Source organism: Ailuropoda melanoleuca, chromosome 13 (genome assembly GCF_002007445.2).
Source record: "Ailuropoda melanoleuca isolate Jingjing chromosome 13, ASM200744v2, whole genome shotgun sequence".
NCBI classification, from domain to species: domain Eukaryota; kingdom Metazoa; phylum Chordata; class Mammalia; order Carnivora; family Ursidae; genus Ailuropoda; species Ailuropoda melanoleuca.
The window spans coordinates 78209957-78224912 of NC_048230.1; the positions used below are offsets into that span (position 1 = coordinate 78209957).

Genomic DNA, 14956 nt, shown 5'->3' on the forward strand with positions numbered 1-14956 from the left:
ATCACCCAGAAACATTTTTTCATATTCTTTTCCCTTCATACTGGTGGGATAAAAATGACCATAGCCGTTTTCGAAGCCACATGTTAAACAGCAAAGCCTCTCTTGACTTGGGTCCCAGAAAAACCTGCACGAAGCACAGCTACTATTATCTGGGATGGCTAACCTGACCTAAGTGAAGCAGAAATAAAATTCTTGTTCTTAAAGCCTCTGAGACTTGGGAGTCTGTTAACACAGCCTAGACTACTTAATACAGTTATCAATCTCAAGAAATTCACATGTTCTAAGAAAGAATTCCTATTATTTGGATTATGTTCCAGAGTCTTCAAGATTGGGGCAAAGCAGGGGATTGCATTTTGTAATTCAGTGTTTTTGACTTGAAAGCTGCAGGTTTTGCTCCCACCAAAGATGTATGACCAAGTTCACGTAGGCTGAGACACTGCATAATGGATATTCTTCTCTATACACAAATGAGCCTTCCGAGCCAGTTTCTCTGAGGGAATGACTTGGTGGTATGGAAGTTTAATCATTTTCTTCTTACAACACTACTCCCTACCATCTTTCAAAAGTGAAAAATCCAATATCCCTGGTTCAGTCCCTTAGGCGGTGTAAGAGTCTCCTCATCTCCTTTGTGCTCTTCCAACGTTACAGCGATAGGAAGGATTGGGTGTAGACCAGAGTCTTCTGAATGCCATAGGAGACCAGGTCAGCCCACAGTGTCTTGAAGGATTAGCAGCATCCTTTGCCATCTGCACCAGCCCTGGCCCCCTCCAGACCTCAGGGCCAACCAAAACCTGAGATGTGAGTGAAATGAGTTTCTATAGGCAACACAGTGGCTATAACAAAGAGGAAGTCTTGGATATTTGCACTTGTTCTTGGTTTGATGCACTTTCCAGAGCAGGTAAAAGGCACATGGTTTGCATTTCACCAAGTCAAAGAAAACGAAGGAAGGAAGGAAGGAAGGAAGGAAGGAAGGAAGGAAGGAAGGAAGGAAGGGGAAAGAGAGAGAGAGAGACGGAGGAAGGGAGAGAGAAAGAGAAAGAAAGAAAGAGAGAGAGAGAGGGAGGGGGGAGAAAGAGAAAGAAAGAGAGAGATAGATGGGGGAGCAAACAGATTGGATAGAGGATGGGCACATGAAAATTATTTTTTTTAACAAAGCAGTATTTTTCACTGCCTAGGCAAATGCCTTTTGTGAAAATACTTCTATGAAAATCAATACATTGTTTTGATTTTACTTAGCACTATCATTAGGTTTGGATGCAAATAGAAGTTTACAATAAAATAAAAACATATATGATCAAAGATTATATACAATGTTGTGATAAGGTGCTTTGTAATTCAAGCAATGTACGCTTGAGACCCATATCTTGACTCCCCATTCCAGATGCTGCAGAGGTATGTGAGGAAGCAAGAACACATGGATGACGAGAAAAAGAATTAAATATCACTGAGCTAAATAAGACTATTACAAAAAATATAAATAACATATTTATAATGTATTACTTACAATACAAATAAACAGTATTTTTAGTGTAAAAACTGCATTTGCACAAAGAAGCTATTTAGTAACAGATACAATGGAACTACATCGGAAACGTGAAAATGATCTGAGTCACACATATACAGGGGCACAGTTCCCACGAAACTTGACCAAGAAGAAGCCATCTGAAGGCCATGTCCTGGTCTGAAACCACCAAAAGCCTTCTAACCAAATCTCCAGGTTCAGAAAAGTTGCTCAAAAAGCTGCCCCACCAAGGTTCATCATTTGGTTTTTCAAGAGAAACTGATCTTCCAAAGAGGATCAAAATGTAGGACTAAGGTAAAGATACTGAACAAGAAGGAAATTTTCTGTTGGCACAAAAGATTTCCATGAATACTTTTCAAAATGTGGTATTTGACAGGATGGGTCCATTACACATTTATAATACTGGCAGAAATAACACTTCAATACTGAGCTGGACAGAGATAAGTTGATACCCATTAACGACAGCACCAATCTTTCCCTTCTTTCTCTCGCTTCATGCCAATTTAACATTTTATACTGAAATTTTAGGTGGACCCTATTGCTTTTTGTTTTTTCCAGACTCTTTCACGTTTGTCATCCTGTAAAGCAGCATACAGGCTCCAGTCTTAAAGACTTGGTCATAAAAAGTCATAAAGGTTAAGTGCTCTCCTTAGAAGACATTTTTATCATCCTTCCCCAAAGGTGTTACAAGGATACGGGCTCCGCAGGCTTACATATACTCAAATCATGTAGCAATGCCGAAGTTATCAGCAAGGATTTTGGCCATAAAAATGTCAAAATTTGGCTTTCTCCACTGTCAAAAGCCAACCTGGCTAAAGCTTGTTTACTTTTTATTACAGTAGTTATTTTGGATTTCTGTTTGTAGTTAAAGAGGCCTGTGGCTAACAGGGCTTATATACACCAGATGAAGTTGTAAGTATGCACTCATGATGTTCGGGGACCTGTGAAGTGAATGAGTCCTGCCTGTCACTAAGCATTCAGTGCTTAGACTTCAAAGAGAAAGAAAGAAGTGGGATTGCCTATCTGTAGCTTCAGGAGATCTCTAAGCAAGCTGGGGTGGGAGAGCAGATCTAGCAAGAGGTGAAAGATAAAAGAAACTAACAGAAAGGTAGCTAGAAGTTTCAAACTTTCCCTCTCAACAGAGAAAAGAGCCCTGTTCCAACTACTCACATGTAATGCACTGCACCCCCATTTCAAAATCTACAGTCACTTTTATTTAATTTTCCTAATTTTGATTTACATAAAATACTATCCTGTAATTAAATAACTGATATTGCAACATAGGGAAGCATGATTATTTTTTATTTTTTAAATCAAAATCATGTTTCCACACATTTGACTTCTGGATTAAACAGATTATCTCCAGAAAAGAATCCATAAAAAGCCTATTAGAATGTTAATCTAATTTCAAATTATTTTGGGTTGACTTCTTTTCCTTTAGTTTGTTATTCAGCAAATACAGAAAACAAACCTAAAGGCCTCAAGTGAAAAGAATTAAATCAGATGTGTACTTATCAGGCCATTTAGTAAAAACCCCATCTTTTGCCAGGATGTTTTTTAAAAAAATGGTTCCTATAGCCGCAGAGGCTTCAACTTTTAATGGATCTTCTTCTCCTGTTTTCTCCTCTTCCTCCAATTTTTTTTTTTTAAGTATTGTTAAGAAAGAACACACATTTCTCTTGTTATATAATTAGGTATTATTTGGGGTCCAATTGGAAATTGGCCTTACAGTTATAAAAAGCCAAAGTGGATTTTATTTCTTCATTCCTTCCCTTCTAGTAAAACACTCCACTTAAAAAAAAATAAAAAATAACAAGTTTTAATATAAGGAGTGGGAAAGGGGGGAGGTATTATACAGGAAAGCTAAACTACGAAACCTTTCTTATTCCATACCTCTGAACCTGAACTTAATTTTCTTTGAAAATTTGTTTTCAGCTGATTATAAGAGAAAGAAATCCAGTAACAGAAGGGCAGGCCCTGCTCACCAATGATCCAGAAAAGCTTCCCAGGATCAGGGAGATGGAGCTGCCACCATCAGAACCATGGTGCTTGGGCTGAGGCTGTGTTAGAGACGCAGATGGGAGGAGGGGCAGGGAACGAGCCAAAGTCAAGGCTTTCCCAGTCTGTCAGCTCTGTGATAGCCTCAAACTCAAGGAGAAAAACTACTGGCGACTCTTCATGAACCTCACAGTACTGGGGGATAAGACTGTCAGGTAACTGAGTGAGAAAGATGAAAAATAACCATCACTAAAAATTGGATTCTGTCAGAATAAAAGCTCCCTTTGTGTGAGGCTTGCAACAGGCCCATTCAACCACTCAAGGGTAGAGAGTTTCAGCACCTCCCCTCCTCCACTGAGCCTGTGTTCAAAGCTAATAGGAGGTAAGGGTTATCTAAACAGCCAGACAGAGTATACTGCGTATTTCTTCATAAAGATGACAGAAACTTTTTGAATTTCATAAACCTGTATTACTTATTTTTCTGTCTGGACCCAAGGGGTGTAGGATCAACTTTAGACATCTTTCATAAGCTTGGAATCTAATTTTATGAATTTATTCTAAGACATAAATCAGGTAAGGCAGAAGTAGATGGATGGATTCTTTAAAAGAAATCGGGCCCCCTGGGTACTTTTAGTAGATTGAGTATTGAGAGATTTACAAGGATAAAATTCTTTACAAGATTAAGGAAGAAGGAAACGAAACCAAATCTTTCATTTCCAGATATTCACTTTCATTAATTCTTTCACCAAAAGCACATCACTGAGAGAAAACCAGAAATGGTTTTGCAGTTAATATTAAAGTGGTTCAAGAGCCAGGGAACCCCTTGAGATGGAAGCAAAACAACAAAGTATTCAAGTTCTCTTCACAAGACAACCTTGTACTGGCAACACTTAGGGCACTTCTGGCTTCAAAAAGAATACTGCTAAAGGAACCTTTTGAAAAAAAAAAATTACTACATTTTGGCAAACAACAACAACAAAAATCTCTCCTGTAAAATCCCTACTTCCTTTTGAACCTCCAAAGGTTATAACATTTCATTCAAGATGCTTGGCAGTCACGGCTCCGTGGGCTTTGGTTCTGGATTATGTAAACCCTTAAGTCAGAGTGAAGGCCGCTGATGAGAAGCGGCCGCTGTCAGAGGCCTCTCACTGAGGAAGTATTGTGAAGAGTGTGGGGCGCCTGCAGGCCCGTGGTGGGAAAGTTGGAAATACTAAAGGTAAGAAATAAATCACAACAAAGGAGATTTAGAGAGTTGGGAAGACGTCCAAGCTCTTTTCTACCGTAATATCCAGGGCCCTCTCAATTTCTAACTCTGAAAAAGTGTCTCTGTGCCGTGGTGGCTGATGTGTCTTACAGTTTGACACAGACAAACACTTAACACAAGAAGACTTCTGCAAGACCTCCCATGCACTGTGAGGATGGCCGCGTTGCTTGGCTTTCATTTTATGGCTCCTGCGGGGTGCTTTTCTCTGGTCACAACTCTCTAGCCTCAAGCCAATGCTGTGTGCCCATGCCAAGTCCCCAGACAGATCCCAACACCGTGTTTGTTTTTCTGTTTCCTGATTGTCATGCCTGAAACACTCTCATTAATATACATAAGGCCTGATGCCAGAGACTACATGACTAGAGATCGTTTGTTTAAGAGAAGCTTGCTCATTCAGGAAAAAATAAGGATTTGATTTACAGTGCAGACCAGAGGGAAGCTGACCTCCTCCTTGGTCTGAATTCCCGGAGATACTGTCATCAGGCCGACGGCCCCTTATCGGCACGCTGACTTCTACGCTGCCTCAACGTGTCTTCCGCCACCTCTGTGTCGGCTGGGCTGGCCGGCGCAGGCACGCCTTCGTCGGGCTCAGGTTCTCCCTCCTCCTGCACCTCTCTCAGGGGCCCTTGGTCCTGGGCGTCACTCCTCCCCTCGTCCACGCGAGCAGCCGGGCTGTCCTCGTCCTCGTCCTCCTCCGCTTCGTCCTCATCACCGGGGTCTTCTTTCTCGTCCTCATCATCTACCAGGCTGTCCTTGTTTTCTTCCTCATTTGAATCATCTTTTTCCTCCTCTGCATCCTGCAGCTGCTCACCTTTGTGGGCGTCCTCGGCCCTCCGAGTCTGCTCTGCGGAGGGAAGAGAAGGGGACGTCCTCTGAATAAACTGATCATTCAGCAGTCAACTGAGCGTGTTTAGCCGTGAGATGAAATGGGGGGAGGGGCGGGGGACACGTGACAGTTTTCTCCAAACGGAAGCTACGTTATCACACAGCACAGATCTCTGGTTGGTGGTGTCCTAGTTCCACCCGGGGCCTCCCTGATCCTCTCTGGAGATTTCACGGACCCTGCTGACTTTGGTAGAGCACAGGGACAGGGAGGGCGAAGGTTCCTTCGTGCTTTGTATTTTGTACCTTACAGAATACTCGGTGACCCACTCACGGGTCAGGTGATTGGTTGAGAAATGTGACTTCAGCCAAGCCAATCACAGGACTTCCCAGGAGCTTATGGCCAGAGTCAAGAGGAAAAGGCTTTCTACAGAATTGCTAAACTGATAATATGTGAGTTAGGGCTGTTGACAGCCCCTGAGTCAGCCACACAGAAGCAGAAACCTAACATCCCCTGGGCTGTGCTTGAAGCCAGAACATACCTGGATCTTGCAGTTATGTGAGTTAATAAATTCTCCTTTTTTTCCCTAAGTTACTTTAAACTAGGTTTCTGCGATTTTTAGGAATTCTAAAGAACATAATATATTTTCTAATTATCGATGGAAGTCTCCAAGCCTTGAAAACTTCAAAAACTCAAAAGAATAGAAGTTTATCTAAACTCCCACATAAAATGCAACAATTATAAAGTCTCATAACAGTCTTCATGCAAAGTCTCAAAACTAGGAATAAAAGCATGCAAATCCAGGGCTGTTGAGTCCCACAAATGGTGTGGGGCAGTACAAGGATTTGGGGAGACTGTTCTTACAGGACTTAGGATAATTAATGGTACATAGTTGAGACTCAATAAATACGAGTTCCCCTCCTTCATTCCAGTTTGAATGAAGGAGAAGGTATCAACTAATTAATGAAGGGCATACGCTTAAAGGGAAAAAACAATTGCCAAAATGAAGTATTCCCTAATTTAAGGGAAGAAAAAAAAATTTTTGTTCAAATCTGCTCTAGAGAACATATTTCAAAGAATTTGGTAGTGGTGATGATTTGGTCACCTAGTGAACAGGGGGGAAGAATCTAGTATCTCTTTGAGCACAAAAGGGCACACCACAGAATTCCAAAAATACTCTATCACATGAGTTTGTCATACTTACCAGTCCGTTCAGATAAATGCCTTGGAAATGGTATATAAAAACATTCGGATATTACCACCAGGACCTGGAGGGGAAAAAAAAGTGATTTTACAGTGACTAGATATGACATTTATTACCAAAGAACCTCAAACATAGGCCTTGGTTCTATAACCAGATATTTACAGACAATTAATCAGCAGTTGGTCAAAAGTCCTCAAAAAAGACATGGATACAATTAAGAGTCTCCTGTTTTTCAAATGTAACAATGTAGGAAAATATTACGAATATATAACAGGAGTCAGGGGTCACAAAGTCAAATGTCTCTAGAGAGCCCATTACAAATAGGTAAATCAAGCAGGTATAAGAAAATAGATACTCTGAGCCAAGTCTAAAATGGCCCTTTTAAAAACACCCCTCTGGCCAAACAAAATTAGTCTGCATACAGCTGCTTCTCACCAATGGGTAAACACCGACTGAGTAAAGGACTATGTCAGGGTCTAGAATTCTTAAGAGTACCATGAGAAGTTTCTCCAGAAATCAACTGTGAGAAAAGTCATTGACGATACGAACTAAAGCCTAGTTTAGACAGTGAGTGCCCTGGCTTCATCGCCGACCTTACTGCAGCAAGAATCGCGTTCTACTTACCATAAACATCCTCCTCCCTTCGTAAACTACACGCTCCTCTGGGACAGGTTCATCCCCATCCCTGTTCCACGCCCAAACTGGCATGGGCCGCGGTGATGAAGCTACAGGTGGTGTCAAAAAGGGCACAGTTTGCCGGACTGGGAAAAAGCTGCAGTGATTTTTCACACCTTCCCCTCTGACACCCACAACACAAGCACCCACCCAGGAAGAAGCTGCCCACATGGAAGGGCAGTCACTTCTTGGACCTCGCCAACTCCCAGACTTTGCCTTTACGGTGAATAATTGCCGAGGCTTTACAATAGTACTACCACCTCACACATTAGTGTTTTAAAGGTGCTCTAAAATTATAAAGAACCTAAAGTTATAGAACTTTTGATTCAATTTCATAAACATCCAATGAGTACCCTACTTTGTGTTCAGAATTATTACCATCTGTATATTCATGTATTACTTTACTCAAAATTTGGTTCATTAGGTTCAAGTTATCATATTAACCTCTGCAGGGAGAGGAGAATTTCAAAAAAAGGGGGAAAAAAGGTGGCTTAATTATAAAGCAACATGGAACATGAATTCCATGAGAAAAATGAATAAAATGCACTTTGAGAGATATTTATGAGATGCAGATATGACAACCAGTTATAGGTTTAGGAAGGATCAAGAATGGCCACTTGAAGGTGGCAGCATTTAAGGCCCTGGGCATGGTCCAGAGGGGATGGGTAGCACCAGCTGCCTGACTCCTCGAAGCTACACCAAATTGGACCATGGGGACTCCCAGATCCAGAGAAAGCCCTGAATGCCAGGCCGGGGAGACCCATGTGGTAGGGCAATGGGATGCACGAAGCTGTGTGTGTTGGGGAGGAACAAGCTCCAAACCACTAAATTGATCTGAACAGTAAAGAGGAAAACATTTCCATCTGAAAAGACTGAGGTTGAAAAATTTCATTTTCATGTGATAGTCCAGAGGGAAGATGGCAGAAGAGTAGGGAACCTACGTTTCATCCGGTCCCTTGAATTCACCTAGATATCTTTCAACTCATTTTGACACCTGTGAATTCAACCTGAGATCTAAGATAGGAATTGCTGCAATTCTATAAACAGAAAAGCAATCACTTTTTGCAAGGTAAGAGGTGCAGAGAAGTGAGTCTGGGGGATATATCAGAAGACAAATCGCAAGGGGAAGGAGCCTCCATAAGCTGGCTACCAGAAAGTAATGCAGCAGTGGAGCGCAAAACCGCAACTTTTAGAAGTCTGCTCCTCTGAGGGATGTCCCTCCCTGAAAGATGCCCAGGTGGCAAAGCACGGCAGAATCCTAGGTGGGACAGTGTGGTCTCAGGATCCCTGGGGCCAGAGAAAGAATGGGGGTGCCCAAGTGCAGCAGAGTTCCCAGGCCTCGGGGCAGGGAAGCCGGCTGCAATCAGCAAGCCTGGGAATGGCCTCTCAGCTGGGTGTTGCCATACACTGCTCAACCGCTAGGAGATCTGGTTCCTTTCCCCGGGGAGGAGCGGTGTAGGTGTGCGCCATCGGGCAAATGCTCCAGAGCGGGGCCCAGAGAGCAGCGGGGCCTGGAGGAGACACTCCTCCCCACCTGGGAGGGCCAGTGATCATTCAGCTCTGGGGCTGGAGATCAGGGCACTGCCATTTCTTACTTATTTTTCATCCTCTAGAGTGGTGAGAAAAGCCTTCAGGGAACAAGAGTCACACAGAGCAATGTGAAGCATTTCCACTAGGCCTGGCCAGGAGCAGCGCAACTCCGCCCAGGCAAAGACACCTGAGGATCAGGGCAATGGGCCCCTGCCCAGGAGACCAGCAGGATCCTCCGGCGAATACCAAGTTTATAGATCACTCAGAACCGAAAAACTCCCGTGCTAGGGGAAAATAGTACATAGAATTCGAGGTTGAGCCCTTTGTTTACAGGTGAAAAATAGCATTCAGTAACGTATTTCAGTCATCACGAGGCTCAATCAAGAAAACAAACAAAAGTCTAAACTAGCAGCCTTGTTTTGACTTCCCACCTCTTAGGAAGTAGGAAACACAATAGTTAGGCTTATGGGGACAGTAAGTTGATCAGGAAATCACTGCTCTCTGGAAAACATCGTGCTCCCCTTGGCCACTGTCTAAGTTAAACTCCAGAAAGATTCATAGAGGCAAGAACTTCCAGGGACACCAGGACCAAGCTCCACATGACTGCACGCCTGGGCTCTGCTTCAGCCCTCAGTTAATGGGAAAGGAGCCACAGAATATGGAACTGCACAGCTGCAGACCTCCCTGAAAGCAAGAATTCTAGCTGTTGTGTACTTTTTTAAATACATATTACAGTTGTAGAAGAGGAATCAGAGATATGTGTTTGGTATTTTATGGAAATGTATTACCAGAAAATGTATGAGTCTATTACTGCTTTGAAATTATTTTATTTTATTTTTTTATTTTTTTTAAAGATTTTATTTATTTATTTGACAGAGATAGAGACAGTCAGTGAGAGAGGGGACACAAGCAGGGGACACAAGCAGGGGGAGTGGGAGAGGAAGAAGCAGGCTCCCAGCAGAGGAGCCTGACGTGGGGCTCGATCCCGCAACGCCGGGATCACGCCCTGAGCCGAAGGCAGACGCTCAACTGCTGTGCCACCCAGGCGCCCCTGAAATTATTATTCTTTTGTTAAAGTTCTCCTCCCAACTTCTTTTTTTTTTTTTTAATTTTATTTTATTACATTGTGTTAATCACCATACAGTACATCCCCAGATTCCGATGTAAAGTTTGATGCTTCATTAGTTGCGTATAACACCCAGTGCACCATGCAATACGTGCCCTCCCTACTACCCATCACCAGGCTATCCCCTTCCCCCACCCCCTCCCCTCTGAAGTCCTCAGTTTGCCTCTCACAGTCCATAGTCTCTCATGTTTCATTCCCCCCTCTGATTACCCCCCTTTTCTTTATCCCTTTCTTCCCCTACCGATCCTCCTAGTTCTTATGTTCCATAGATGAGAGAAATCATATGATAATTGTCTTTCTCTGCTTGACTTATTTCACTTAGCATTATCTCCTCCAGTGCCGTCCATGTTGCAGCAAATGTTGAGAATTCGTTCTTTCTGATAGCTGAGTAATATTCCATTGTATATATGGACCACAGCTTCTTAATCCAGTCATCTGTTGAAGGGCATCTCGGCTCCTTCCATGATTTGGCTATTGTGGACAATGCAGCTATGAACATTGGGGTGCATATGGCCCTTCTCTTTACTACGTCTGTATCTTTGGGGTAAACACCCAGTAGTGCAATGGCTGGGTCATAGGGTAGTTCAATTTTTAACTTTTTAAGGGACCTCCACACTGTTTTCCAGAGTGGCTGTACCAACTTGCATTCCCACCAACAATGTAGGAGGGATCCCCTTTCTCCACATCCTCTCCAACAATTGTTGTTTCTTGCCTTGTCTATCTTTGCCATTCTAACTGGCGTAAGGTGGTATCTCAGTGTGGTTTTGATTTGAATTTCCCTGATGGCTAATGATTTTGAACATTTTTTCATGTGTCTGTTAGCCATTTGTATGTCTTCATTGGAAAAGTGTCTGTTCATATCTTCTGCCCATTTTATGATTTGTTTATTTGTTTCTCGTGTATTGAGTTTGAGAAGTTCTTTGTAGATCTTGGATACCAGTCCTTTATCTGTGGTGTCCTTTGCAAATATATTCTCCCATTCCGTGGGCTGTCTCTTAGTTTTTTTGACTGTTTCCTTGGCTGTGCAGAAGCTCTTTATCCTGATAAAGTCCCATAAGTTCATTTTATCTTTTATTTCTCTTGCCTTTGGAGATGTGTCGTGAAAAAGGTTGCTCTGGCCGATGTCATAGAAGTTGTTGCCTATGTTCTCCTCTAGAATTTTGATGGATTCCTGTCTCACATTGAGGTCTTTCATCCATTTGGAGTTTATTTTTGTGTATGGTGTGAGAGAGTGGTCAAGTTTCATTCTTTTGCATGTAGCTGTCCAATTTTCCCAGCACCATTTATTGAAGAGACTGTCTTTTTTCCACCGGATGTTTTTTCCTGCTTTATCAAAGATTAGTTGCCCAAAGAGCCGAGGGTCCATTTCTGGGTTCTCTATTCTGTTCCATTGGTCGATGTGTCTGTTTTTGTGCCAGTACCATGCTGTCTTTGTGATCACAGCTTTGTAGTACAGCTCGAAATCCGGCATTGTGATGCCCCCAGCTTTGTTTTTCCTTTTCAACAGTTCCTTGGAGATTCGGGGCCTTTTCTGGTTCCATACAAATTTAAGGACTATTTGTTCCAGTTCTTTGAAAAATGTCCTCGGTATTTTGATCGGGATAGCATTGAAAGTGTAGATTGCTCTGGGTAGTATGGACATTTTAACTATGTTAATTCTTCCAATCCATGAGCATGGAATATTTTTCCATCTTTTTATGTCTTCCTCAATATCTTTCAAAAGTGATCTATAGTTTCTAGCATATAGGTCCTTTACGTCTCTGGTTAAGTTAATTCCAAGGTAACGCATGGTTTTTGGTGTTATTGTAAATGGGATGGATTCCCTAATTTCTCTTTCTTCAGTCTCGTTATTCGTGTATAGAAATGCAACTGATTTCTGGGCATTGATTTTGTATCCTGCCACCTTACTGAATTGTTCTATAACTTCTAATAGTTTGGGAGTGGATTCCTTTGGGTTTTCCATATAGAGTATCATGTCATCTGCAAAGAGAGACAGTTTGACTTCTTCTTTGCCGATTTGGATACCTTTGATCCCTTTTTGTCTTCTGATTGCTGTTGCAAGGACTTCTAGTACTATGTTGAATAATAGTGGCGAGAGTGGGCATCCTTGTCGTGTTCCTGATCTTAAGGGAAAGGCTTCCAGCTTTTCCCCATTGAGAATAATGCTTGCAGTAGGCTTTTCATAGATGGCTTTTATGAGATTGAGAAATGTACCCTCTATTCCTACACTCTGAAGGGTTTTAATCAGGAAAGGATGCTGTATTTTGTCAAATGCTTTTTCTGCATCAATTGAGAGGATCATATGGTTCTTGAGTCTTTTCTTGTTGATATGATGTATCACATTGATTGATTTGCGAGTGTTGAACCATGCTTGCATCCCAGGTATGAATCCCACTTGGTCATGATGGATAATCCTTTTAATGTACTGTTGGATTCTATTAGCAAGGATCTTGTTGAGGATTTTGGCATCCATATTCATTAGAGAAATCGGTCTGTAATTCTCCTTTTTGAGGGGGTCTTTGCCTGGTTTGGGGATCAAGGTAATATTAGCCTCATAGAATGAGTTTGGTAGCTTTCCTTCTGTTTCTATTTTTTGAAATAGCTTTAGGAGAATAGGTATTATTTCTTCTTTGAATGTTTGGTAGAATTCCCCAGGAAAACCGTCTGGGCCTGGAGTTTTATTATTTGGAAGGTTGTTTATCACTGACTCAATTTCTTCATAGTTAATTGGCCTATTTAAGAAATCTATTTCTTCCTGTTTCAGTCTTGGTAGTTTATAGGTTTCCAGGAAGGCCTCCATCTCTTCCAGATTGTTTAGTTTTTTGGCATATAGCTGTTGATAAAAGTTTCTAATAATCCTTGCAATTTCAATGGTGCTGGTCGTGACCTCTCCCTTTTCAGTCATAATTTTAATAATCTCAGTCCTTTCTCTTTGTTTTTGGACAAGTTTTGCCAGTGGTCTATCAATTTTATGGATTCTCTCAAAGAACCAGCTTCTAGTCCTGTTGATCTGCTCTACTGTGGTTCTGGTCTCTAATTCATTGATTTCTGCTCTAATCTTGGTCAACTCCTTCCTTGTCAGTGGGTTAGGCCTGTCCCTCTGTTGCTGTTCCAGTTTCTTGAGGTGAGAATATAGAAACTGCATTTTAGATTTTTCTATTCTTTTGAGTGAGGCTTGGATGGCTATGTATTTCCCCCTTAGGACTGCCTTTGCAGTATCCCATAGGTTTTGGACCGTTGTGTATTCATTCTCGTTGGTCTCCATAAATTGTTTAATTTGTTTTTTGATTTCCTGGTTTATCGAGTCATTCTTGAGCAGGATGGTTCTTAGCCTCCAAGTGTTTGAGTTTCTTCCAGGTTTTTCCTTGTGGTTGAGTTCCAATTTCAGAGCGTTGTGGTCTGAGAATATGCAGGGGATAATTTCAATCTTTTGGTATTGGCTGAGACCTGTTTTGTGTCCCAGAGCATGATCTATTCTTGAGAATGTTCCATGGGCATTTGAATAGAATGAGTATTCTTTGGTTCTGGGGTGTAGTGTTCTATATATATCTATGAGGTCCAACTCGTCGAGTATGGCATTCAAAGCCTTTGATTCTTTGCTTAGTTTTTGCCAGGGTGTTCTGTCTATTTCTGATAGTGGGGTGTTGAGGTCCCCTACTATTACTGTGTTCTTATCTATATGTCTCTTTATTTTGGTTAAGAGTTGGCTTGTGTATCTTGCTGCTCCCCTGTTGGGGGCATATATATTAATAATTGTCATATCCACTTGTTGAATACTTCCTTTAAGAATAATATAGTGCCCTTCTGTATCTCTCTCTATGGCCTCTAGTTTAAAATCCAGTCTATCTGATATGAGAATTGCTACTCCAGCTTTCTTTTGAGGTCCATTTGCGTGGAAGATGGTACTCCATCCCCTTACTCTAAGTCTGAATGCATCTTTGGGTTCAAAATGAGTCTCTTGTAGACAGCAAATGGATGGGTCATGTCTTTTTATCCAATCTGCAACCCTGTGGCGTTTTATGGGAGAGTTTAAGCCATTTAGATTGATAGAGATTATTGACAGATATGATTTTAATGATGCCATTTCTCTTTAAAGTCTTTGTATCGGTTGTGACTTGCTGCTCTGTATCACTCTTGGGGCCTTTTTACCTTTATAGAGCCCCCCTTAATATCTCCTGTAGGGCTGGTTTCGTGGTTACGAAATTGGTTAATGATTGGCGATTTTGGAACGTCTTTATTTCTCCATCAATTCTGAATGACAGCTTTGCTGGATAAAGGATCCTTGGCTGCATGTTTTTCTCTGAAAGAGCTTTAAAAATGCCCCCCCAAGCCTTTCTCTCATTCCAGGTCTCTGTAGACAGGTCTGACGTAATCCTGATACCTTTGCCTTGGTACGTGAGAAATTTCTTTGCCCTGGCCGCTTTCAATACTGTATCCTTGGATCTAATATTTGCGAATTGCACTATGACATGCCGTGGCGTAGGTTTGTCCTGGTTGAGCTTGGATGGGGTCCTCTCTGCCTCTTGGACACGAATGCTTGTTTCCCTTGCTAGATTAGGGAAGTTTTCAGCTACAATTTGTTCAAATATCTCTTCTAGACCTCTGTTTTTCTCCACCCCTTCAGGGATGCCGATGATTCTGACATTGGATCGTTTCATAGAGTCAGTAATCTCCCGTAATCTACATTCGTGGGCGTGGATTTTTTTAAGACCAGCTTCTATTTTCGTTTTTTCTTCTACTAACCCATCCTCCAATTCGCTAACGCGTTCCTCTGCCTCGGTGACCCTGGCCGTCAGAGCCTCTAGTTTTGACTG

The 14956-nt window shown here is 41.9% G+C and overlaps 1 protein-coding gene across 1 annotated transcript in view; it reads right to left on the reverse strand.

Moving 5' to 3' along the window:
* Nucleotides 1-1215: 1215 nt before the first annotated feature.
* Nucleotides 1216-14956, reverse strand: part of TMX4 (thioredoxin related transmembrane protein 4) — a 49732-nt gene continuing 35991 nt past the window's right edge. The window contains exons 7-8 of the mRNA XM_011234247.3: nucleotides 6812-6875; nucleotides 1216-5628 (exon numbers count right to left, since the gene is read on the reverse strand). Coding sequence (XP_011232549.3) covers nucleotides 5264-5628; nucleotides 6812-6875 — 429 coding nt within the window. The 3' untranslated portion in view covers nucleotides 1216-5263. The remainder of the gene's footprint in view (nucleotides 5629-6811; nucleotides 6876-14956) is intronic.